At 41.7% G+C, this 25418-nt stretch overlaps 1 protein-coding gene across 3 annotated transcripts in view; it reads right to left on the bottom strand.

Annotated features, from left to right (window-relative positions):
• setd2 (SET domain containing 2, histone lysine methyltransferase) overlaps positions 1-25418 on the bottom strand; it is a 59882-nt gene that overhangs the window by 12880 nt on the left and 21584 nt on the right. Inside the window, exons 4-20 of one of the 3 annotated variants that reach the window (XM_034174945.1) lie at positions 21219-25330; positions 20989-21120; positions 20693-20821; positions 20204-20327; positions 20019-20096; positions 19832-19929; positions 19489-19621; positions 15822-15956; positions 15576-15704; positions 12696-13757; positions 11568-11616; positions 11230-11485; positions 10849-11131; positions 10393-10740; positions 8370-8495; positions 1738-1874; positions 274-385 (exon numbers count right to left, since the gene is read on the bottom strand). In XM_034174945.1, the coding sequence (XP_034030836.1) occupies positions 274-385; positions 1738-1874; positions 8370-8495; positions 10393-10740; positions 10849-11131; positions 11230-11485; positions 11568-11616; positions 12696-13757; positions 15576-15704; positions 15822-15956; positions 19489-19621; positions 19832-19929; positions 20019-20096; positions 20204-20327; positions 20693-20821; positions 20989-21120; positions 21219-25330 (7443 nt within the window). Of the gene's footprint in view, positions 1-273; positions 386-1737; positions 1875-8369; positions 8496-10392; positions 11132-11229; positions 11486-11567; positions 11617-12695; positions 13758-15575; positions 15705-15821; positions 15957-19488; positions 19622-19831; positions 19930-20018; positions 20097-20203; positions 20328-20692; positions 20822-20988; positions 21121-21218; positions 25331-25418 lie in introns of all 3 variants that reach the window. The other 2 variants (XM_034174943.1, XM_034174942.1) reach the window with 2 other exon arrangements.

Below are 25418 nucleotides of genomic sequence, written 5' to 3'. Positions count from 1 at the left end.
AGTAAAAAGTTTCACGAGCACACTGGGGCACGACCTATCCTTAGGCCGCCATCTCTGAAAAACCGGATGAAGCCATTTTGAAAGGAATCATGAATCACCACACGCACTGAATATGTATCACACTGAAGGAGAGAATTTCTCCCTTGGGACAAGGATCACAGCTGAAAATCACTCATGTTGCATTTTCAACCACAACAAATGCATGCACACATTCCGGAAACCAAACAACATCACAATGTGGTATTCTTTTTCCTGTCGATACTAAAGGCTCACCTTCGAAGGGTTTTCATCATAGGTGGGTGTTCCCAGGTCCATTTCGGATTCATGGTCTATACTAGTGTTGTCACTGCTGCCTTCCCAGGTTGGAGGGTCCCACTGTGTTTGCCTGATATATGGAGAGGGCTAATGTTAGAGAACACAGTGTACTTGGGATGCACAATGCCTCCCCAACATGCTTGCTATATCCTACACAGAGGTGGGAATAAATGTTTTGTGATGAAATACACAAATTTACAAACAGGTCAACCAGTGTACTGAAGAATTCAACAGGTCTGTTTACACATGTAACAGACAAATGCAGATACTCATATAATTTGCTTTCATTGTTTGACGTTTCAATGAAATCCACCAGGAGGTACAGTTGTGCTCAAAAGTTTACATACCCTGGCAGAATTTTTGCTTTTTTGGCCATTTTTAAGAGAATATGAATGACAACACAAAAACTTCTTTCACTCATGGTTAGTGGTTGGGTGAAGCCATTTATTGTCAAACAACTTTGTTTCCTCTTTTTACATCAAAATGACAAGAGAACTACCCAGATGAACCTGATCCAAAGTTTACATAGCCCTGTTCTTAATACTCTGTATTGCCCCTTTAATATCAGTGACAGCTTGGAGTCTTTTGTGGTAGTTGTGGACGAGGCTCTCTGATGGTGAAGCTGCCACTGAATATGTTTTGGACTTTAATTACATTAATTACAAAGAAATACAAACAGTATGACAAATCTGCATGGAGTAGACAGTTCTCAAAAACTGAGTGACTGTGCAAGAAGGAGAAGAGTGAGGAAAGCCACCAAGACACCCAGACAACCCAGAAGAAGTTATAGGCTCACGTGGCTGTGATTGGAGAAATTGTGCACAGTGCATTTTGTATCACTACTCTTAGCTTCATAGTGGAGTAGAGCAGAGGATTTTCTTTCACCAAAAAATATCAAATCCAGGCTTACATCTCAGATGTACCTTGTGGCAACATGTAGCTAAACTTTCAGGTCTTCTTTTTAAGAAAATCCTCCTCTATACCACTTTACCATGAAGATGGATAACGGGTGATACAAAATGAAAAGCTTGCACTGTGTATAATTTCTCCAATCACAGCCACGTAAGCCTATAACTTCTTCTGGGTTGTCTGGGTGGCTTTCCTCACTCTTCTACTTCTTGCACAGTCACTCAGTTTTTGTGAACTGTCTACTCCATGCAGATTTACCATAGAGTGCCATATTGTTTGTATTTCTTTGTAATTGATGTAAATAAAGTCCGAAACATATTCAGTGGCAGCTTCACCATCAGAGAGCCTCGTCCACAACTATAATAAAATAAAGGAACTACACCAAGATAATCATCAACACATCTTTGCTGTTGGGTACGAAACACCATGATGTGATTAGGAACTTTCCACAGAACATATAAATACAAGCAGAGCCATTCCAGAGACACATCTGGCTGACAGAGCGCTACAAACCTGGTGACAACATGGTAGTAGTAGATCTTGCCTTCAGGGTCACGAGCCACTTTCCAGTTGGGAGGCAAGACAATAGTTTTGGGCTTGGGGGGCGAAGGAGGTGGCAGGTCGATCACATTGTTGGGTACAATCATATCCTAGAGAGAACAGGAAAATCAAATCATCTCAAATTGCACTTCAACATAACTGCAACACTGTTAGGGTTTTGCGAGCAGGAGAACAATAATTCCCTTTAATGATGATGATTTAAAGATTTTATTGTTACCTCTGCCAACGAACAGAGGAACTGTGGAGGTTATGTGATCGCTTCTGCTTACTTGACTGTGTGCATGATAACTCATAAAGGAGAAGAATTTTGGGGGAGAACTTGTCCTTGGCAGAAGGAAAAGCAAATTGAAAGTTCCAGACTGAATTCTCTCTCTGACTCTGGTTCAAGTTTTCCTTTTGCAGAACACACAAATAGACATTCTCACACCCAATTCCAGAAGGAACAAAGAGAAAACAACCATATGATGTTAAATTATGTTGTCCAGTAAAAAACGCATGCACATTATCACAATTTTTCTCCCTTTTATTGAACAATAACTACATCTTAAATGTACAACCACCAAATCAGAAAACCTTTGGAAGGGATGGAAAATGACCCCCCGTGGTGATTCTTACATTTACTTTGGCTTCTGTTTCACTGCAGACAATAGGAACTCAAGATATTTCATGTTCTTTGAGTCCACTTTAATTCATTTGTTAACGTACATCCATTCCTTCATTCCAGGCCTGTAACACATTCCAAAAAAAGTTGGGATGGAGGCAATTTAACGCTAGTAATGAGGTTAAATAAATAAATAATTTTATTTTGAACAAGTGATATAAGCATGAGATTGTAACCATGATTTGGTATAAAAACAGTATCTGTGCAGAGGCTCTCCAGTTTACCAAGAAATACACTAGAAAATGATTGAAATGTTTAAAAACACTGATCCTCAAAGATGGGAAGGGGTTTGCATATTTCTCCCTCTACAGTGCATAACATTATTAAAAGGATTCAAGGAATCTGAAGGCATTTCATTGTGGCAACGGCACAAACCTAAGCTGAACGCCCGTGACCTCCGATCCCTCAGACAACACTGCATCAAGAATGCTCCTTCATTATTGGCCGATATAACCACAGGGACTATTGATTAGTTTGGGAAACCTTTGTCAAGCACTATGATACAGAGTTACAATTACAAATGGCACTTAAAACTTTACTGTGCAAAAAATTAAAAAAAGTAAGTGCCATTGGTTGTTTCCTTGTTTTCACTCTGGGTTGCCAGACCCACCACAACAAATCCAAGGTAGATCTGCATGATGAATTGGCACAAGTTTTATGCCGGATGCCCTTCCAGACACCACTCCACATTACATGGAGAAATGTGGCAGGGGTCGGGTTTGAACAGGGAACCTTCCGCACTAAAACCAAGTGCACTAGAAGCCTTATGTTAATGTTATGTTATGGCTGAAAAAGGTAATTTATTACCAAAGCATTTACCAGTAATCCATTTAAAGTAGGGAGAAAATCTGAAAAATTGCATTGCAGGTCAATTTAAGATTCATGCCCCTAAATTTTCTGGTTGCACTAATAAAATTTTCACTAAGTGACGAGAGTGCTTAAACTAAAAAAGGTTAGTCCAAAGGCCTGCTCCACAACTTTTTCTCATCTGGGGTTGTAAACTGATCATAGATTGATTCCTGCTAGGATAATCAATATCTGCTCTTTCATGTACTGAAAACTTCATTATAGTATATCTCATGCAGACAAGCCCCCTCCTATAGACAGACTGAAAAAAATATTGCTTGACTTTATCTCCTACGTCATGAAACTGATGGGGAGGCAAAGCATGACAACGGGAAAGTTGAAGGCAGCGGCACAGTCATGGAGAAAACGCACACATACACACACAGTGCCTCCTGGTGGTCTGAATCTGAGGTCCTGATTTACGTTCTCACACAAAAAAAAACCCTCTGTATTTACTTCAATCTTTTTCATACCGTTCTGATCCATCTGAGGTGAAGCCCCAACCTTATGTTAAATATCCAATGGGTGACAAGTAAAAACCTCTAAAATCAGACTATAAACATCTCAATTTTGCTCTCAACTTTATAAACTACAAGTAGTGTTCAGAATAATAGTAGTGCTATGTGACTAAAAAGATTAATCCAGGTTTTGAGTATATTTCCTATTGTTACATGGGAAACAAGGTACCAGTAGATTCTCACAAATCCAACAAGACCAAGCACTCATGATATGCACACTCTTAAGGCTACGAAATTGGGCTATTAGTAAAAAAAAGTAGAAAAGGGGGTGTTCACAATAATAGTGTGGCATTCAGTCAGTGAGTTCATCAATTTTGTGGAACAAACAGGTGTGAATCAGGTGTCCCTTAAGGATGAAGCCAGCACCTGTTGAACATGCTTTTTTCTTTGAAAGCCTGAGGAAAATGGGACATTCAAGACATTGTTCAGAAGACCAGCATAGTTTGATTAAAAAGTTGATTGGAGAGGGGAAAACTTATATGCAGGTGCAAAAGATTATAGGCTGTTCATCTACAATGATCTCCAATGCGTGGAAGAAAACCATCAAAATGGATAGAAGAATAACCAGAATGCAAAGGCTCACCCATTGATCAGCTCCAGGATGATCAAAGACAGTCTGGAGTTACCTGTAAATGCTGTGACAAAAGACGCCTGTGTGAAGCTAATTTATTTGCATAAACCCCCGCAAAGTCCCTCTGTTAAATAAAAGACGTGCAGAAGAGGTTACAATTTGCCAAAGAACACATCAACTGGCCTAAAGAGAAATGGAGGAATATTTTGTGGACTGATGAGAGTAAAATTGTTGGACTAGTCACGACAACGTCGACTAATGAAACCGGCGACAACTAATTTATTAGTCGATGAGTCGTTTATTTTACGAGTATTTAAGTCTTTGTTTTTCTCTCAATTCATAGTTTTAGGCAGCGAGCCGTCCTGCCGTCATTTGGATGTTCAAATTTGGATAAGACGGCCGATTAAAACAGGGCCATCTTGTTCAAAGCCGTTTAAAATGCGCCGTTTACCGGAGGAGGGGTGTGCGCGCGCGTGCGGAGTCAACTCGCTGCAGACGGCGAACGGAGGGACGAGACGTTACATTCTGCTGAGAACCATCAGTGCATGTGACACAGCAAGCACATAGCAGAGAGAGAGGATTTTAACCGGAGTGAACATGTTAAAAAACAAACAAAAAAAAAAAAAAAAACGTGGAACTGCCTTTACTTTTCTCTGCTCTCTCTCTACCGGTGTTTTTCTGATGGCACCATCCTGTTCACACCACGTGCGCGTCGTATACTGAATTTATGAGATCATGAGATGAAATAAACAGTCAAACATCCTTAAAAAAAATGAGAATATATAAATGAACAGAGGAAAAATTACACATTCACAGGTTAAAAAAACCCTGCTGTGGAGAAGCTGATGTTCAGAGGCACAGATCACAAAAAGCAGGTGAGAACTCTGAAATTTAACAGCTGTTATTTTCCAAAGGTATTTATTTGTTCAATCTTAAGCTTAATGTAGTGTTCAAGCACAAAATGTGACTGATGAGGAGAAAAAAATGACTTAAAGTGTGACTTCATCACACTAAAATTAACTGGAGTCAGAATAAAAATACAAGCGGCCGATTTTTGTTATTTTTCAAAGTTATTACAACCCCTGGAAAAAATTATGGAATCACCGGCCTCGGAGGATGTTCATTCAGTTGTTTAATTTTGTAGAAAAAAAAGCAGATCACAGACATAACACAAAACTAAAGTCATTTCAAATGGCAACTTTCTGGCTTTAAGAAACACTATAAGAAATCAGGAAAAAAAAAAAAAAATTGTGGCAGTCACTAACGGTTACTTTTTTAGACTAAGCAGAGGGTAAAAAATATGGACTCACTCAATTCTGAGGAAAAAATTATGGAATCATGAAAAACAAAAGAACGCTCCAACACATCACTAGTATTTTGTTGCACCACCTCTGGCTTTTATAACAGTTTGCAGTCTCTGAGGCATGGACTTAATGAGTGACAAACGGTACTCTTCATCAATCTGGCTCCAACTTTCTCTGATTGCTGTTGCCAGATCAGCGTTGCAGGTTGGAGCCTTGTCATGGACCATTTTCTTCAACTTCCAAAGATTTTCAATTGGATTAAGATCTGGACTATTTGCAGGCCATGACATTGACCCTATGTGTCTTTTTGCAAGGAATGTTTTCACAGTTTTTGCTCTATGGCAAGATGCATTATCATCTTGAAAAATGATTTGATCATCCCCAAACATCCTTTCAATTGATGGGATACGAAAAGTGTCCAAAATATCAACGTAAACCTGTGCATTTATTGATGATGTAATGACAGCCATCTCCCCAGTGCCTTTACCTCACATGCAGCCCCATATCATTAATGACTGTGGAAATTTACATGTTCTCTTCAGGCAGTCATCTTTATAAATCTCACTGGAACGGCACCAAACAAAAGTTCCAGCATCATCACCTTGCCCAATGCAGATTCGAGATTCATCACTGAATATGACTTTCATCCAGTCATCCACAGTCCACGATTGCTTTTCCTTAGCCCATTGTAACCTTGTTTTTTTCTGTTTAGGTGTTAATGATGGCTTTTGTTTAGCTTTTCTGTATCTAAATCCCATTTCCTTTAGGTGGTTTCTTACAGTTCGGTCACAGATGTTGACTCCAGTTTCCTCCCATTCGTTCCTCATTTGTTTTGTTGTGCATTTTCGATTTTTGAGACATATTGCTTTAAGTTTTGTCTTGACGCTCTGATGTCTTCCTTGGTCTACCAGTATGTTTGCCTTTAACAACCTTCCCATGTTGGTTGTATTTGGTCCAGAGTTTAGACACAGCTGACTGTGAACAACCAACATCTTTTGCAACATTGCGTGATGATTTACCTTCTTAAGAGTTTGATAATCCTCTCCTTTGTTTCAGTTGACATCTCTCGTGTTGGAGCCATGATTCATGTCAGTCCACTTGGTGCAACAGCTCTCCAAGGTGTGATCACGCCTTTTTAGATGCAGACTATCGAGCAGATCTGATTTGATGCAGGTGTTAGTTTTGGGGATGAAAATTTACAGGGTGATTCCATAATTTATTCCTCAGAATTGAGTGAGTCCATATTTTTTCCCTCTGCTTGGTCTAAAAAAGTAACCGTTACTGACTGCCACAGTTTTTTTCCTGATTTCTTATAGTGTTTCTTAAAGCCAGAAAGTTGCCATTTGAAATGACTTTAGTTTTGTGTCATGTCTGTGATCTGCTTTTTTTCTACAAAATTAAACAACTGAATGAACATCCTCCGAGGCCGGTGATTCCATAATTTTTGCCAGGGGTTGTATAAGCTGCAGTTATATGTTTTAATTATTTCAAAGTGAGTTACCGCTTATTTTATTCTGGTTTATTTCTACAAAAAATAGGGTGAGTCAAATAAGCGTGCATTGTTCTGTTCAGTTTATATCTAAGTTTTCCTGCACATCTGTGTATTTTTTCCTTCTTTATAGGAGTTTGGTGTTTACATTTGCTCCACAAAGTTTTAAAACACAATAAAATGTTCACACTTTTCTTTATAGCAGTTCTGTAATTTCAGAAATGCAGCAGAAACAACCACAAATCAGAAAAAGTTGGGACTATAAGTAAAATGATGACAAAATTAAAAATGTTGCACTATTCCCAGTTTCTTCACTCACAGAAGTCAAAAGTTCTTCCAGAGTTGTGTCTTGGTGGCTTCCAAGCCGACTAATCGCAAAAATAATCGTTGACTAGTCGACTATCAAAATAGTCGTTTGTGGCAGCCCTAGTATTATTGCGAACACCGCCTTTTCTACTTTGTTTTACTAATAGCCCAATTTCATAGCCTTAAGAGTGTGCATATCATGAATGCTTAGTCTTGTTGGATTTGTGAGAATCTACTGGCACCTTGTTTCCCATGTAACAATAGGAAATATACTCAAAACCTGGATTAATCTTTTTAGTCACATAGCACTAGTATTACTCTGAACACTACTGTATATCAGTATCATGGTCGACAAGCAAACACAAAGGAAATTTGGTGATTTATAACAGCTTATATTTTTAACTGAGAATTTCCATTGTCCACTCTGCAAGTCACACAAGGTATTATCTTAATTTTTGATTAGTCAAGTATCCTGCCCAGTCTGTGCCTGTGATTACAAACCATTACGTACATCACAAACTGACACCCTTTTGCTTTGTTACGGAAGAGAAACCATTATTACATTCATTTAGAAGAATGTATTTGGTTTGAAATATTTAAGACTTATGAACTAAAATCTATTATTATCATCATCAATCACAAACTCAAAAATAAATGCACATATAATGACAAAAATTATCATGTGTGTTACGTGACTAGTTATCTACTAGTCCAACACGTTCCTGACTCAGAGAGATCCAGGTCTGGTTGATTATCGTTCATCTTGGGCAAATTCCCTCTTCAAGAATGGTGGCTAATTCTGGTTGCAGTTATCAATCACAAAATCTACACAAACCAGTCTTCTTAAAAATATTTAGATACTGAATGGAGTGTATACATGGTACAGTACCTGCTGGACAGTTTGGGAAGTGACAATAGTTGTGACTGTCCCTCCCTGCTGCAGCACCACTCCCTGCTGATGGCCAGTGTACACAGGCTGGCCGTGCAGGTAGCTGGCTGTGGGCTCACTGTACGCCTTAAAAAAAAAAAAAAAAAAAACAGACCACAATCAAGTCAGACATTTCAGACATGTATCAAAATATTTTATATGCTGCATTGTGTGAATTACTGGGAAAAATAAAAAAAATAATATATATATATATATATATATATATATATATATATATATATATATATATATATATGTGTGTGTGTGTGTGTGTGTGTTGTTCACACATACATCCACACACACAGTAGACACCTTATTTTAAAGACAAGGTATCTACAATAAAACAAAACACGTACTAATGGAAGAAACATTTCAATGGATCTTAATGGGACAAAACCATTAAAAACAAGAAAGAACGGATGAAGGGTGAGATCGACAGATGGATCGGTGCAGCGTCTGCAGTTATGCGGTCGCTGTATCGGACCGTCGTGGTGAAGAGAGAGCTGAGCAGGGGGCAAAGCTCTCGATTTACCGATCGATCTACGTTCCGACCCTCACCTATGGTCATGAGATTTGGCTCATGAACGAAAGAACAAGATCGTGAGTACAAGCGGCCGAGATGAGTTTCCTCCACAGGGTGGCTGGGCGCTCCCTTAGAGATAGGGTGAGGAGCTCGGTCACTCGGGAGGAGCTCGGAGTGGAGCCGCTGCTCCTCCACGTTGAAGCCAGCTGAGGTGGCTCGGGCATCTTTTCCGGATGCCCCCTGGACGCCTCGCTGGAGAGGTGTTCCGGGCACGTCCCATCGGGAGGAGGCCCCGGGGAAGACCCAGGACACGCTGGAAGGACTACGTCTCTCGGCTGGCTTGGGAATGCCTCGGGGTTCCCCAGAGGAGCTGGGGGAGGTGTGTGTGGATCGGGAGGTCTGGGCGGCTTTGCTTGAGCTGCTGCCCCCGCGACCCGACCCGACTAAGGATAAAGCAGAAAAAATGGATGGATGGATTATTACTTTTACCAATCATACACACTCAATCTTCAACCACTTTTCCGAGATGGGGTCACAGAGGGTGGAGCCTGTCCCAGCAGTCATAGTGTGTGAGGCAAGGTTTACCCCGGACAGGACGCCAGTCTGTCACAAAGCCATGTATAGACAAACAAACACATTCACACCCGCACACACACACCTACGGACAATTTAAAGCAGAGGGCTCAAACCGATTCCAGAAAGGGGCAAGAGGGTCCAGGTTTTCTTGCAGCCACCCACTCCACCAGGACATTTCACTGATCAACATCACTTTGAGCAGATGTGATAAGTAATGGTCAATTTTAATGGCCCCCAAAAAAATCAAGAATCAAGTTTATTGGTGGTTCTAAATATTTTTAAGGTGGGTTTACTCTTCTTTTTTTCTTTTTTTTTGCCTCTCCCACAATGTTTTTGTTTTCAAAACTTTATTTAAAAAGATATATTAACAAACATTAAATGAATAGTTAACAGAAAGAGATAGAAAAATAAAATAAATTGTACAAAAGTAAAGGGAGTCTTTAACATTAATTATCTTAAAAAAGTGTCTGACAGTTTTGGACAAATTAATTTTTCTGGCAAAAAATAGGAAGGTTGAATAAAATTGAACAGGGATTCATGCTGGAACTGTTGTGCTGCTCTTTACTTGTGGAAAGGTTTTGTTAAAAGCTTTTTACTAGGAATTTATTTTTTAGAATATTTCATACATTTGTTGTTTATTTGAGAACATTTTATTTAACTTATTACCAGGCAGCACTTTGAAATTATTTTATTTTCCTGTTTGTATAATGTTACAATAAATTGTTGGTTTAAACAATAAGCAAATTTAGGTTTTGCATTTTGTTCCCCAAACCGTGACCTCAAAACCGAGGTACGTACCGAACTGGGATTTTTGTGTATCGTTACACCCCTAATGCATACAGATGAATTCAAAGTAAGACAAAGGCTCAGCAAAGACTACCCTACCTGTATGACGGGTGTGTTGGTCTGAGGGTAGGCAGCAGGGATGCTGTAGATGGTTTGGCATGGCTGGCCCTGGTAATAGATAGCAGTTTGTGTCTGAGGCTGTGCAGGGGCATACTGCTGTGCTGGTTGAGTCTGTACAGTGACTGCCTGTTGAGTGGTGGGATCCCACAGAGTGGTGTAGCTCTGCTGGCCCTGTACCTGTGGGGCTGCCTGTGCAGGTACAGAAAGAACAGCTACCCCTGGATCTTGAGTAGCTACAGTTGGCTGTGCATATTGTTGGGGGTTGCCACTGTTGAGGTCCAGATGGTTGCTGGTAATGTGCTGAGAGAGATTAGAGACTGGAGTGCCCTGGGGAGTGGAGGATGGAGAAGGCAGCCTGAGCTCTGAGATAAGGTGCTGGGGAGGTGTTTGTTCATAAGTTAGGGTGGGCTCAACTGGAGGGGTGGGTAGTAGTACTTTGCCTGCATTGGGGTTTGAAGGATCCACGAAGGTCTGTATGGGATATCCGGGTGGGTAGGTGATGAAGCCTGGGCTGGAGGCATAAGCCAGAGCTGGGTCATAAGCCATAGTCTGGAGTTGCTGCTGCTGCTGCTGCTGTTGAAGCTGCTGTTGTTTCTGGGCTTCACGCTGAGCAACCTCCTGCTCAAACAGCTTTCGACGTTCCTCAGTGGACAGTTTGTTGCGCTCCTTGCCACCAATTCCTCTTGGTGTTTTGCTGCTGTTAGAGGAGTCAAAACTTCTGGGGTAGAAGGGAGAAAATAAGTGGAAGAATGAGACAAGTTGACTGCCTAAACCGTGCATCGCACACAATCGTCAGTTTTGTCCAACACCTATTACCGTTCCTCAGTTCGTCGGCTCCTCTCATACATGGAGGACGGTGGAGATGTGGAGCGCCTCCTCCATCGCTCGGAACTGCGTGGAATTTTGTCCGAGCCTCTGTCGCGGTCTCGCTCCCTGTCCCATTCTCGATCCCGGTCTCTTTCATATTCTCTGTCTCTCTCGCGCTCCCTCTCTTTATCTCTCTCTCTTTCACGTTCTCGGCTACCAGAAGCAGGACGTGGTGTCAAAGCTGTGTCTCGATCTCGGCTGCGATCTGTTAATACAATTGAATTTAATGAACACTGTACACAATAATGCCTAAACAAAAAGCAAGTAATGGGGGGGGGGGGGATTACCATTTGGTTCCTTTTCCACCTGACTTTTCTTGGGTATTCGGTACACCTCCTAAAAGATGTAGCCAGCAACATTGCAGAGAGTCAGAAAGAGAATAGTCATTTACATTTATGTGCATGTTCACAACAAAGTACGAGGTCTGTTAGAAAATTATCCGACCTTTTTATTTTTTCAAAAACCTGATGGATTTGAATCACGTGTGCTTGCATGAGCCAACCTTGAACCTTCGTGCACATGCATGAATTTTTTCACGCCTGTCGATTGCGTCATTTGCTTGTAAGCAGCCTTTGTGTGAGGATGGGTGTAGTCTCTCTGCGTTTTTTTCTTTGCAAGGAAATGGCGGAACGACTGGAGCAGCGCGACTGCATCAAATTTTGCCAGAAACTGGGCAATAGCCAGGTGGAAACCATTCAGATTATTCAGACGGCTTTCGGTGACGATGCTATGGGCATCACACAGATTACAGAGCGGTACAACCGGTTTAAAGACGGCCGCACTCCGGGCGGCCATCGACATGCTGAAATGACCGGATCATTCCAAAGTGAACGCTGTGGTGATGTGGGACTGTCGTGTGACTATCCGAGAAACTGGAAGAGGTGGACATCAGCACTTTTTCGGCACATCCCACTGTGACAGAAGATTTTGCCATGAAAAGAGTTGCAGCGAAATTCATGCCGATGGCTTCGGCACGAAGCTGACGGCAGAGCAGAAGCGCCTTTGTATTGAAGTCTCACAGGACATGTTGTGACATGCTCACCTCTTCCACAATTTCTCGGATAGTCACACAACTGAAAAGCCACCAAAAGCCGTGTGAATCTTCCGAATGGTTTCCACCTGGCTGTCACCCAGTTTCTGGCAAAATGTGATGCAGTCATGCTGCTCCAGTCGTTCCGCCATTTCCTAGCAAAGAAAAAACAACGAGAGACTCCACCCATCCTCACACAAAGGTTGCTTACAAGCAAATGACGCAATCGACAGGCATGGAAAAAATTTAGGCATGCGCACGAAGGTTCAAGGTTGGCTCATGCAAGCACACGTGATTCAAATCCATCAGGTTTTTGAAAAAAATAAAAAGGTCCGATACTTTTCTAACAGACCTTGTATATATTTGAAAATGGCTGTTAACTCACCTTCAGATCCTTCCAGCTTTCCAGAAGTCTGGCCGCCATGCCACTAATATCCAGCACACTGACCTGAGGCTCTGGACTCCTCTCGCTCTCCACATCTGACACACCATCCTCCTCATCCTGAGAAGGGGTTCCTATCACTGAAGGATCCACAGGAGCTGCTGTGACCTCAGCAGACATACTGGTATCAGGGTTCTCAGAGCTTGGAAGAAGAACACTGGTACTACTTTGCTCCTCAATATCAGGGGTTTTCTCAGCCTCTCTTGTCTCAGCCTGGGTATCTGTATGGTCTGAAGGTTGCTCAAGCACATTATCAGCAGACTGTGTTTCCATGGACTGACTCTCGGGTTCTACAGCTTGAATGGTCGGTTCTTGTCCTTCTACCTGTGCATTCTCAACTGCTGGACTTGTCTGTTCCTCCACACTCCCCTGTTCTTCACTAGCTTCCTTTGGCACGTGAAATATGTCCTTCTGACACTCACCTTTATCTTCTTTCATAACATCCTTATTCTCAAAATCCAACTCCATTTGGTTGTTCACCTCCTCAATTTGAGGTTGGTGCTGACTGTCTGTACTCAAACCTGCCTCTTCCAGTTTGCCCCCATTGTGTTCTTTCACAGACTCCTGCGCTGGTTCCACAGATGAGTTTACACCTTCAACCTCTGGCTCTACTTTTATCCGTTTCCCACTGGAAAGTCCAGAGTGTGAGGACTCATCTTCTTCCTCATCATCATCTTCATCCTCTTCCTCCTCCTTCCCATCAGATGCTTTACTAGCATCAGAAAGCGCACTGTCCAGGCTGTTTTCACTGATGATTTTAAGGCGAGGGTACACAGCAGGTTTAGGTGCATCACCATCAAACTCTGTTGCCAGTTTGGTAGAGGAACCATCAGGCATGTTGAGGGGCGTTTGAGCACGAGATGTATTCTCACTGGAGTAGTCATCGATCTCTGCAGGCTGAAGAAGAGATTTCGTCTGGGCCCATCGTTGAATGAATGTCAAGACCCTGCTCTCCTCTAACATGTTCTTAGTGGAGATGGGCAGAACAGCCAAAGTCTTCATTATCTGCAAACAGAATGAAAGCTGTAACATTGGCCTGACAATAGCTGCCAGCAAATGAAAAATTTTCTGTTTAAATTATACATGTAACCAGTGCCAATTGTTTTTTAAATATGCATTCAATAAAATTTCATAGTAAGCCCTGCATTATTACATGACTATTTCAAAGCCACGTGCACAATAAGAAAGCATCAGGGTGTGTTCATATTTTGTAAATCGACTGCATTTACAGAGCCTTTCCATCAGCATCAGAAGCACTTTACAATTATGCCTCACATTCTCCCATTCACACAGACACACTCATGTCAGGGTGCTGCTACACAAGGGGCTCTCTACAGAGACCAGGAGCAACTAGGGCATAAAGGACCTTGCCCAAGAGCCCTTAGTGATTTTCCAGTCTGACTGGGTTTTGAACAGAGGATCCTCTGGTCTGAAGCCCAAAGCTTAACACTAGACCATCACCTCCCCCATTGTGGGACCAATGAAGAGTATGTCAATTTTTATTTTATTTGTTTAAAGGGACTTTCAAACTGCAGGGGTGGTGGCCAAGTGGTTAATGCGCTTGGTTTCAGTTCAGAAGGTTCCAGGTTCAAATCCCACCCCTGCCACATTACTCCATGTAATGTGGAGTTGCGTCAGGAAGGGCATCCGGCGTAAAACCTGTGCCAATTCAACATGCAGATCCACCTTGGATTTGCTGTGGCGACCCCGAGTACAAAATAAGGGAGCAGCCGAAAGCAGCCTAAAGGGATTTTCAAATGTGACCGATGTTTTGAAATGAATGAAAATGAAAACCACAAACGATATATTGCTAAGAACTAAAATGAAAGCAGAAATTTTCTATTTTTTTAATGTTCTGGATCAGAAACATCTTTTGAAATGGTGGTAACGGTCAATAACATAATCCCCCCCTCCATCATTTTATTACAAATTAAAACATTCTCTGCTTGTAATAACTGGATACTGAGTTCACTTCATGTCTTCCTCTCAACATGATGTATGAATGAGAGCAGGCAATTAAAGTAAAATGCAGGGCTGTCTCCCAGTTTCCAACCATAGAAGCTAAACATTTGTGCCATGTCCCTTATAAATGTCGGTCATAGTGCAAATGTTAATGTTTGAGGGACAGGCTAACAAATAATGAGGAACAATGCTAAAATACACTCAACATGGGGAACAGCCGGTTTGGCTGATGGAGTAGTTAGATGCACAGTGAGCTTGCTTTCTCAAAACAACCATAGGTATCCCATCAAATAACTCGTTAAGTCGACTTCTTGAGTGAAGGGGGTAAATGGATGGGAGAAAAACTACTCAAGAAACAGTGCTTCGGTAGCGAAAACTAATAACTCCAAACAGAATCAATCTAGCAGCAACGTAAAGAACTCCTCTGAGCCCAGAGAAATAATTAATGCAATGAAGGAATTAAAAATGGACCTCAAAGGGGACAATTAAAGCCTGCGACAAAAAAAAAACAAAAAAACATCTGGGACAAGAAATCAACGGTTAACTTGACAACATTACCGCGGTCACTGATGCAGATACTGAAATGATACTGAAGACATTTCATTTGGTTTGAAGCAGTTCAGGAACAATGATTTTAGGTAGAACACTAAACATGAAACATTAAAATATCAATTCTTTGTGGTTTCATACTAAACTCATTTGCTATACCAAACAACAGAAAGGTAACATGCATGGCCTGGCACTGCATTCTATTGGTTTGGTTTCTCATTTAAATAATAATAATAATAAAAAAAAAAGTATTGAAAGCCCTACATAACAACCCCACAATACAGCATAATACCAAAAATGCAAAAACCTCACCTCTAATTGGAGTTTGATGTTATTGATACTGTTACCCTTAGATTCAGAAAGCTCCACCATAAAAATCCACAGCAGAGACAATCCATGATGGTCGAGAAATTGTTTCAGGCAGGATGGATTCTGAGTATGCTGTGAAACAATTTATATAATCTCTCTTATTGCAACAAACATTTTGCCATGCTACACATGTGACAGCAATACTTTATAGTGAAATTCAGACTTTTTCATCAATAGCTGAGGACATACTTGAATGAGCTTGAGGCAGATGAGTTTTTGCTCCATAGTTTCCACTCGGACCATTAATCTGCACAGGGACACAACCTGTTTCTCATCATATAGGCCTTCACCATTCTCCAGTAATGCCTCCAGCTCCTCATCAACCTGAGGAAGGACAACAAACAATTGATTTTTATTAACATTTTTGTTCTGGGGTAGCACATCAGCTCAGTGGTTAGCACTATTGCCTCACAGGAAAAAGGTCTGCCAATCAATTCCCAACCAGTCCTTTTTGTGTGGCGTTTACATGTTCTCCCCGTGTTTACATGGGTTCCTTCCGGGTGCTTCGGCTTCCTCCCACTTCCAAAGACATGCAGCTTAGCTGAATAGGAATTTTGAAATTGGCAACAAGTGTGAGTGTGAATGAGTGCGTGTGTCTGCATGTGGCCCTGTGATAGACTGGCGGCCTGTCCAGGGTGTACCCTGCCTCTTCCCCTATATCACCTGGCACAGGCTCCAGCCCTGGTGTGACCCTTGGAGTAAGCAGATATAGAAAATGAAGAAACGCTCTGGAATTTGGAGAAGAGATTCCAGGCCAGAGCTACAAAACTTAGTGATGTCATGATGGAAAAAGGACAGTATGGTCAGTGAAGGTTTTTCCATTTGTCTTTTAACTGTCATTACCTCTATCGACCAACAGAAGGCAAAGGTTATGGGACTGTCTTTGTATTCATCCTTTCACACATGGAGATGGGCACATTTATTTTAATTATTTAAGACAACCCAACAATGGCAGAAAGATTAAACACTAGTTTTTTGATACCTAGAACTTCAACTTGGTGACACATATTACAGATATAGTGTTTGAAATCATGGGATCACAATCAGGTCAATACCTCTACAGCCTACCTTTTGCGGCATGGTGCCATCGATTTAAAAAAACAAAACAAAAAAAAAACAGGGCTTTCACTCTATGGAACATGCATATATTTGAGTCCCGTCTTGAAGGTATGTTATTTACTGACACAGTGATCCCCACAATGATAGCCAACCAATACAGAGGTACTGTACTGTAAATGAATACTGGCATTTGTGAGGAACGCGTTCTGGCCCCTACACTGTTCAATGCTTGTATGGACTGGGTGTTGGGTAGGATTACTGAAGCCAGCAGCTTAGGCGCTTTTGTTGCCAAGGAAATGTTTACTTGACATTCACTGCAATTTTACCTTCATAAAGGACTCAGACAGATCATCAATTACAAACACCCCCCATCAAGAACCTTCATCAAGCAAACCAGCTAAATGAGTTTTATTGCAAATATGAACTTCCAGTTGACACTGCTTCCATTCAAGATGCATCAAGAGCATGGCATAACTGCCCACTGAATCGCAATCTCATCGAATCAAGAGGTGCCTAGAGATTCCATTCCATTACACCAAAGGAATGGAATGGACACAAAATTCTGGTAAAATACTGTGAGAAGCATTTGGAAGGTTAAACACTTCATTCAAGCCATCCAATTGTCAATGCCACTAAATACTCACAAAATGTAAGATTTTGACTAACTGAAATAAAGTAGAGTCTACATGACTTAACGTGTTCATGGGCATGGTGGTGCAATGAGTGTGTCCTTTTCTCCCAACAAGAAAGTCCCCAGTTCAAAGCCACCAATACCCCATTCTCCATATACATCTCGATTTATATCAAGAAGGGTACCCAGCACAAAACTTGTCAAATTAACATCCAGATCAATGCATGTTCCAATGAGCAAAAACTCGAGTGGCTAACACAAAACCATTCTAAATGACGTAATGGCCAGATTGTTTGGTAACATAAAATGTGTTGAGTTTAGAGAAATGAGTTTGAAAGCCAAGGTGTATGAAACGTTATGACCACAACTGTACTACTTATTCAACAGGTCTTCCTGGTACACCATTGAGGTCAGATGTAATTTCTTATCACAACCCTATTAAACACGAGATTTTTTATTATATATATATATATATATATATATATATATATACTCAACAAAAATATAAACGCAACACTTTTAGTTTTGCTCCCATTTTGTATGAGATGAACTCAAAGAGCTAAAACTTTTTCCACATACACAATATCACCATTTCCCTCAAATATTGTTCACAAACCAGTCTAAATCTGTGATAGTGAGCACTTCTCCTTTGCTGAGATAATCCATCCCACCTCACAGGTGTGCCGTATCAAGATGCTGATTAGACACCATGATTAGTGCACAGGTGTGCCTTAGACTGCCCACAATAAAAGGCCACTCTGAAAGGTGCAGTTTTATCACACAGCACAATGCCAAAGATGTCGCAAGATTTGAGGGAGAGTGCAATTGGCATGCTGACAGCAGGAATGTCAACCAGAGCTGTTGCTCGTGTATTGAATGTTCATTTCTCTACCATAAGCCGTCTCCAAAGGCGTTTCAGAGAATTTGGCAGTACATCCAACCAGCCTCACAACCGCAGACCACGTGTAACCACACCAGCCCAGGACCTCCACATCCAGCATGTTCACCTCCAAGATCGTCTGAGACCAGCCACTCGGACAGCTGCTGAAACAATCGGTTTGCATAACCAAAGAATTTCTGCACAAACTGTCAGAAACCGTCTCAGGGAAGCTCATCTGCATGCTCGTCGTCCTCATCGGGATCTCGACCTGACTCCAGTTCATCGTCGTAACCGACTTGAGTGGGCAAATGCTCACATTCTCTGGCGTTTGGCACGTTGGAGAGGTGTTCTCTTCACAGATGAATCCCGGTTCACACTGTTCAGGGCAGATGGCAGACAACGTGTGTGGCATCGTGTGGGTGAGCGGTTTTCTGATGTCAATGTTGTGGATCGAGTGGCCCATGGTGGCGGTGGGGTTATGGTATGGGCAGGTGTCTGTTATGGACGAAGAACACAGGTGCATTTTATTGATGGCATTTTGAATGCACAGAGATACCGTGACGAGATCCTGAGGCCCATTGCTGTGCCATACATCCAAGAACATCACCTCATGTTGCAGCAGGATAATGCACGGCCCCATGTTGCAAGGATCTGTACACAATTGTTGGAAGCTGAAAATGTCCCAGTTCTTGCATGGCCGGCATACTCACCGGACATGTCATCCATTGAGCACGTTTGGGATGCTCTGGACCGGCGTATACGACAGCGTGTACCAGTTCCTGCCAATATCCAGCAACTTCGCACAGCCATTGAAGAGGAGTGGACCAACATTCCACAGGCCACAATTGACAACCTGACCAACTCTATGCGAAGGAGATGTGTTGCACTGCATGAAGCAAATGGTGGTCACACCAGATACTGACTGGTATCCCCCCCCATAAAACAAAACTGCACCTTTCAGAGTGGCCTTTTATTGTGGACAGTCTAAGGCACACCTGTGCACTAATCATGGTGTCTAATGAGCATCTTGATATGGCACACCTGTGAGGTGGGATGGATTATCTCAGCAAAGGAGAAGTGCTCACTATCACAGATTTAGACTGGTTTGTGAACAATATTTGAGGGAAATGGTGATATTGTGTATGTGGAAAAAGTTTTAGATCTTTGAGTTCATCTCATACAAAATGGGAGCAAAACCAAAAGTGTTGCATTTATATTTTTGTTGAGTGTATATAAAAAATAAAAGAGACACATGCGTACTCTTAAATATGGGTGAAAAAACTGACCGAGTTGAGAGCACTCTTTCGACTGCGGTCTTTCTTCATCTTTCCACCAGCTGCTCGAACACTAACTCTGTTCTCTCCACCCAGGAAGCCTCTACAGCTGGGAGCACCACAGAAGCACTTCTGTGCTTCTTTGCTGAGAAACAAGTACATAACAAAAGTGCTGAAATTCTTAATAAAATGACCTTTAAAGTGGTGATTTTTCAATCAAGAATAAATCACCACGTTAAAAGCTGAGCAATTTTTTATGAACATAACTTAAATGTTTCCATATGCAACAGAATCACAGGTTGAACAACAAATTACAAGTTAAGCATAAAAAAGAAAATCACCAAGGGATACTAACCCATATCTTTGAAACTGGTAATCAAATGTCAGTTCAGTTCCTGCAGTGACCGCCTTGCATGTAAAAAACCCAACTCTAAGTTGACCATTTACTGTCCACTGAAATGAGATGCATGTATAAATCCGGTGAGTCAACTTTCAAGGAGGTGAACAGATACTATTTCATAGCATTTTATTGTTCACAGTACCTTTTGGGTCTCACAGTTGGGCTCACAGCTATGGTTCATGAAACGTGAGCAATTACCTTTGAGTGTTGCATCAATGATCTAAAGAGTGATAACGGAAAGCCACGTACTTATCAAACATTTTTCTGAGACAATTAAATGTAAGTGCAGTTGAAATAATATTGACTTCAATGCACCATAACACATACCTCATTATTCTTTAGTGCCATGAAATAATAATGGATATTCTTACTGCGGGCATATTCTTTCACTCTTGTTTTAAACTCCTTGTGATCCAACACCTCACCACAGTATTCTAGCACAAAGGTGTTTCTGAAATTAAAATGACAGCAAAGACATATGGCCATCAACCACTCTGCTTTTCCAACGATAACAGTGTCGAAAAAAGTGCAAATCTATTCTATGAGCCCAAGGTTGTTTTAACTGTAGAAGCACATGCATAAAACTCTTCAAATGGTGTGCAGTTTTAGAAATGCAACCTCTGTGTCATTATTACTCAAAAGGTGGGAAAACATGATGATTAATGCCATGTTATAAAATGTAATTCAGTAAAACAGGAGTATTAATTAACTTTGTAAACCTTTAAAGTGTAACTTTATTTATGAATGATAATGTGCCACAATGCGGCTTAATTAACTCTTGTAGCACAAGTTACTGAATATTATTGATGGACTTACGGAGCCAAGTCTTTAGCTGCCCGGAGCCCCCAGCCCTTATCTTCTGTGAGGATAACTTCAAAGTCTGCGTGCTGTTTCATTTGAAAGCGTCGATTAGAACAGTAGATGCCATTCAGGCATCGTGATGAGCTTTAAAACAAACAATAATACATTAAAAATTAGTCAAGATTTTTTCCCCTGCCCACAAAATTGCAATTATGAGGATCATTCACACTGCAGCATGATTTATGTTGACTGACGTCCAGTTCCTGTTAAAAAAAAAGTTACAAGCTAGCTTTGAGTGCTTTCAAACTTACCACTCGATCATTAGGAGCCGGTTTAAACAGTCTTCTCCACATGCTAACACTCCCCGTGATCGCTCTTCTCTTGACAAGACCGCACACTCACACTGCATTCTCTTGATATCTCGATGAGATTTGCTTTTCTTTCTGGAAATAGCATTCGAAAACATTTAACACTTAAGCTTGGCGGTGCCAAAAATGTTATTTTCCCAAAATTATTTCAACTTGGCTGAACGGTACCTTACCTTTCAGTTAGATACACATTCTCCTCAATCAGGTCAAAATAAGGAGGCATACTTTTAACTTTAGCCAAGTCTTTCCATTGGTTGGGATCTTGAAAGTCCTGTAGAGTGAGTAATGGACGGTGCATCTCAACAACAGGAGACTCCTTGGAGACATCAGTATGCATTTGGCGCTCTCTTTTGCCTGCAGGTCCAGGTTCTGCCTCATTGTCCGAATCAGACTCCACCTCTGGGCGCCTTTTTTTGGGAGGACCCCGTCCCCTGTGGGGTCTAAGATAGTCTTCACTAAGGTGATCAGCCAGAGACACTTCATTGATCGAGCCTTTGCTGTTGCTGCTGATTTCATGACCTTGCACAAAGCTGGAAGACCCCTGAGTGACAGGTCCACTGATGTCAGCTGCCGTTTTACTAAGACTTAATGGTTTATCTGCGCTGTAGTCGCCATGATCATTAGTGAGAGAGTCTGGATGGATTTCACTTGTAGGATCTTGATGATGCTCAAGCACATTAGTGCAAGGTTCTATATCAGCCGGCATGACTGCAGGGTGATGATTCCAGGGGGTATTATTCTGCTCATGCTCCTGTCTGTCTGGAGGTACTCCTGTTAGTCTAACACTCAGTAACTGTGACCCATGACTGCTATCAGGCTGCTGGTATGTACTACTGGGCTGCTCTGGTTGTGAAAAATCCCAACTCTGGCTGAACATATTCTTGCCACTGGTATTGTCAGCAATGGTCAAGTCATTGTGCAGGTAATGGGAGTGCATCCTTTCATCCCTGCCGGTTAAGCAATGTTGTTTGTGCTGTTGTTCATACTGCCTGCAATTATCAAGGCTGAGGGCAAGATTCTGGTTTGCCGTTGCACTTTCCAGAGCAATACTAGACCCTGCCATAGAGGATTGGGCACTGCTGATGCTGGAACCCTCTGCTTGACTGGTGCTGTCAATCATATTGCTTTGAGACTGACATACCATGGCACAAGGTGAATCATTTACAGCAGTACAAGAAATGATAGTTTCCCCCAGTGCAGTGGAAATGCTCTCTTGCCTTTCATTTAGACTGACTTGAACATCACTAATGTTCATATTAGCTGTTACATCAGCATTCTGCAGGTCTGAAGAATGCACCGGACTACATAACGGGGTTCCAGCATCCTGTGGATCCAATGTTAGAGACGAATTTTGTGGAACTACCACCACAGATTGCAACCGTTTAATAGCCTCGTCGTAATCAGAGTCATACTCTGAACTGTCACTTTCACTTGACTCACTCTTTCCTAATTCATCTTGATTCACAGATATCATCTCAGTAGTGTCATGGACACTGTCATTAGGCGGTTCAGTATAAACATCAATTTCGCTACTTTGTGCTATTGGAACTTGGTTAAACTGTGTTGCATCATTTACAGACAATTCGGCACCTGTATTGCTGTTTTGTGGAGCTGTCAATTTCAGATCACAGTGGTCCGTGTTGGTGGGTGCATGTAAAGCCTCGCCTTGCTCTTTGCAATCATCTTTCAAAGCTTTGCTGTCAGAGGAGATACTCTGCTTACAGATCTCATCCTGTTTCCCCATTTTGAAATTGGTCTCAGTTTCTACTACCACATTTTTATTTTCAGAAGAGGTTTGATGGATAACGTCTTTAGAAAATTCTATTCTTTTGACAGAGATCACTTTTTTAACAGTAGTCTTAATCTCTGTGCAATGTATCTTTTGTGAATTATCACCATCTAAGGTATCCTGCCCTACAATATCCCACCTGGACTTTTTGGGAGTACTAGTCACTTTTTTGACTGTCTCAGTGATCTGCTGCCCATGTGTCACCTGAATGTCAGACTTAGCAGACAATGAATCAGATGTGAGTGAAGCACTTGTTTCAGACTCCATGACAGTCAAATCTTTACTCGGGAGAATGTCTTCTATTTTAGCAGTTGGCTGGAGGTCTTCTATTTTAGCAATTGGCTGGAGGTCTTCTATTTTAGCAACTGGCTGGAGATCATGATTGACAGGTATGTCTGTTGTGTTGAGAAAAGTCTCTGTCTCACCTAAAGACTGGACAACCTTCTTGTCCTGGCTGTGTAATATATTATCACTACTACTGCATGTTGTTAAGACAGGTGAGCCCCCATGTGACTGGTTGTTTAAAGGTAGGATATCGATCACTTCTGCCAAGTCTTCCTGGGCTGCATTTACAGGCTTCAGGATTATATCTGAGGTTATAGCTAAAGTATTTTCATTACCCATTTCAAGGTCTAGCTTCAATTCTTTACTTTCTTCTTCTTCCGCATGGTTACCAAGAGATGAGGTCTTGTCCTCAACATTCTCACTACCACGTTCACTTCCCTTAAATAGACTATCTGGCTCAGAGGTCAACTTTTCTGTTTCAGTGTCAGAAAAGAATTTTGTGCAGGTCAAAAATGATGAAGTCTTAGCAGGACTGTGAGCTATATCATTCGATTGTCTATCATCACTGGTTTTCACAGAAGACCAAGATGACAAAAGTTTTGTGTCCAGTCTAATAGCTTTCTCTGGGGAAGCTGTACTGTTGTCAGAAACAGATAACCCACCAGAGCACTGTAACTTTTCTTTATGGTCTACCTCTGAATCACTGGAGCTGCCTTTTAGGCACGTTTCATTTTGAGATTGGATATGCAGACTACAAGAAGTGGTTTTGCTTTCAGTCTCGGATTTGTGATGTGTGCTAGATTTGTGATGAGTAGGCTCAGTCTCGGGAGAGTACTTCTGCTGGGAATCGGAGTCTGATGGTCGCCTTGAAGCCTTTTCTGACTTTGGCAATTGTGTTCTCTTATCCGGTGAATGAGGCAGCTCTATAGACTTGGAGCATTTCTCAGATTTTAAGTAGGAAAATGATTTTGAGTCTTTATGCGAACTTGAATGTCTGGATGTTCTTCTGGAATCACTTGTTCTAGTCCTCATCCTCCTATGGTCATCATCAGAATCAGAACTGTCCCGAGTTCTGTCAGTGCGAGAACGGGAGCGTCTTCTCTCTCTACGTGGAGAACTCCTATGTGATCTCCGATCGGAATCATGATAGTAGGATCTATCGGAGCGTAACCCTCTCTCACTTCGAAATCGTTCTGATCTGGAGTGAGATGAACTCGTTCGAGATCCTCTTGATTTAGACCGTGATCGAGATCTGGTCCTTCTGCGATCTTTGTCTGATCGAGATGAACGTGATGATGTGCGTCTAAAATCACGGTCAGATTTTGAGTAACTAGAAGATCGTTCATGATTCTCTGACTGTTTAGAGGAAGCCTTTTCTTTTTCTTCCACATTTGACCCAGAGGAAGACTTTTTTACCTCTTTGCTTCTGTTGTCAATCTTTGTCATACTTTTAGATTCCATTGACTTGTGGCTGGAAGACATTTTTGCTGAGTCACCTTCAGACTCTGAGCCAGGTGGAGCACTATCAGACTGAGATCTGGTTTTTCGCCGACATTCCTTATTGTCCTGCTCAGTATTGCTTGAGCTCTCTGCAGGTTTTCCTGAGGAAACTGCATCCTTCTTGAGGGTGGAAGCTACATTTGCCTCAAATGCTTCACTGTCAATATGCCCAGAGGAACACATACTGACAACATTTTGAGGCTGAGGTGGGGGGAACGTTGCTTCAGTTTTATTTGATGATTTCACCAATTCGGATGTGTGACTCCCCTCAGGCACATCAGATGCCGATTTCTCTTCAGTTGCAGAGACACTGAGAATTTGCTTCTTGAAATGCATCTTTGCTATTTCTATTTTCAGTTTAGATGGTGTAAAGACAGGTGCTTGAGAATGTGTTGACTGTAATGACGCTGGCACCGGGGGTGTCTGTTTCTTGTCAGTTAAGCTCTCTGTATTCTGTCCCATTTTCTTGGTGGATGACTGAGGCAAGGAAGCATGACTTTCAGCAACAGGCTTTTCAGGACTGGCTGGGATGAAGAACAGACTCTGCAGTGGTTTCTTGGTCTGTGAGAAGCTGAAGGACACTTTCTGACGACCCTGATCCTCAAGGTTGACCTTCATCTTGGTCCCTTTTGGTAAAAGACGATTGGAAAGCATAACTCGAGGAGAAAGGCTTTTCATTAATGCTGCTTTGGACAGGCCCTCAACCTTCACCTGCAATAGAACAAAACGCACAAGTGAAATAGTGACCTGAGCTCAATGGACAATATAATATTAAATGTGACACATCAGAATTGTATCA

This window comes from Thalassophryne amazonica, chromosome 7, assembly GCF_902500255.1.
Source record: "Thalassophryne amazonica chromosome 7, fThaAma1.1, whole genome shotgun sequence".
Classification (NCBI taxonomy): Eukaryota; Metazoa; Chordata; class Actinopteri; order Batrachoidiformes; family Batrachoididae; genus Thalassophryne; species Thalassophryne amazonica.
The sequence above is the reverse complement of the archived record's forward strand: the minus strand, read 5'-3'. Positions and strand labels throughout refer to the sequence as shown.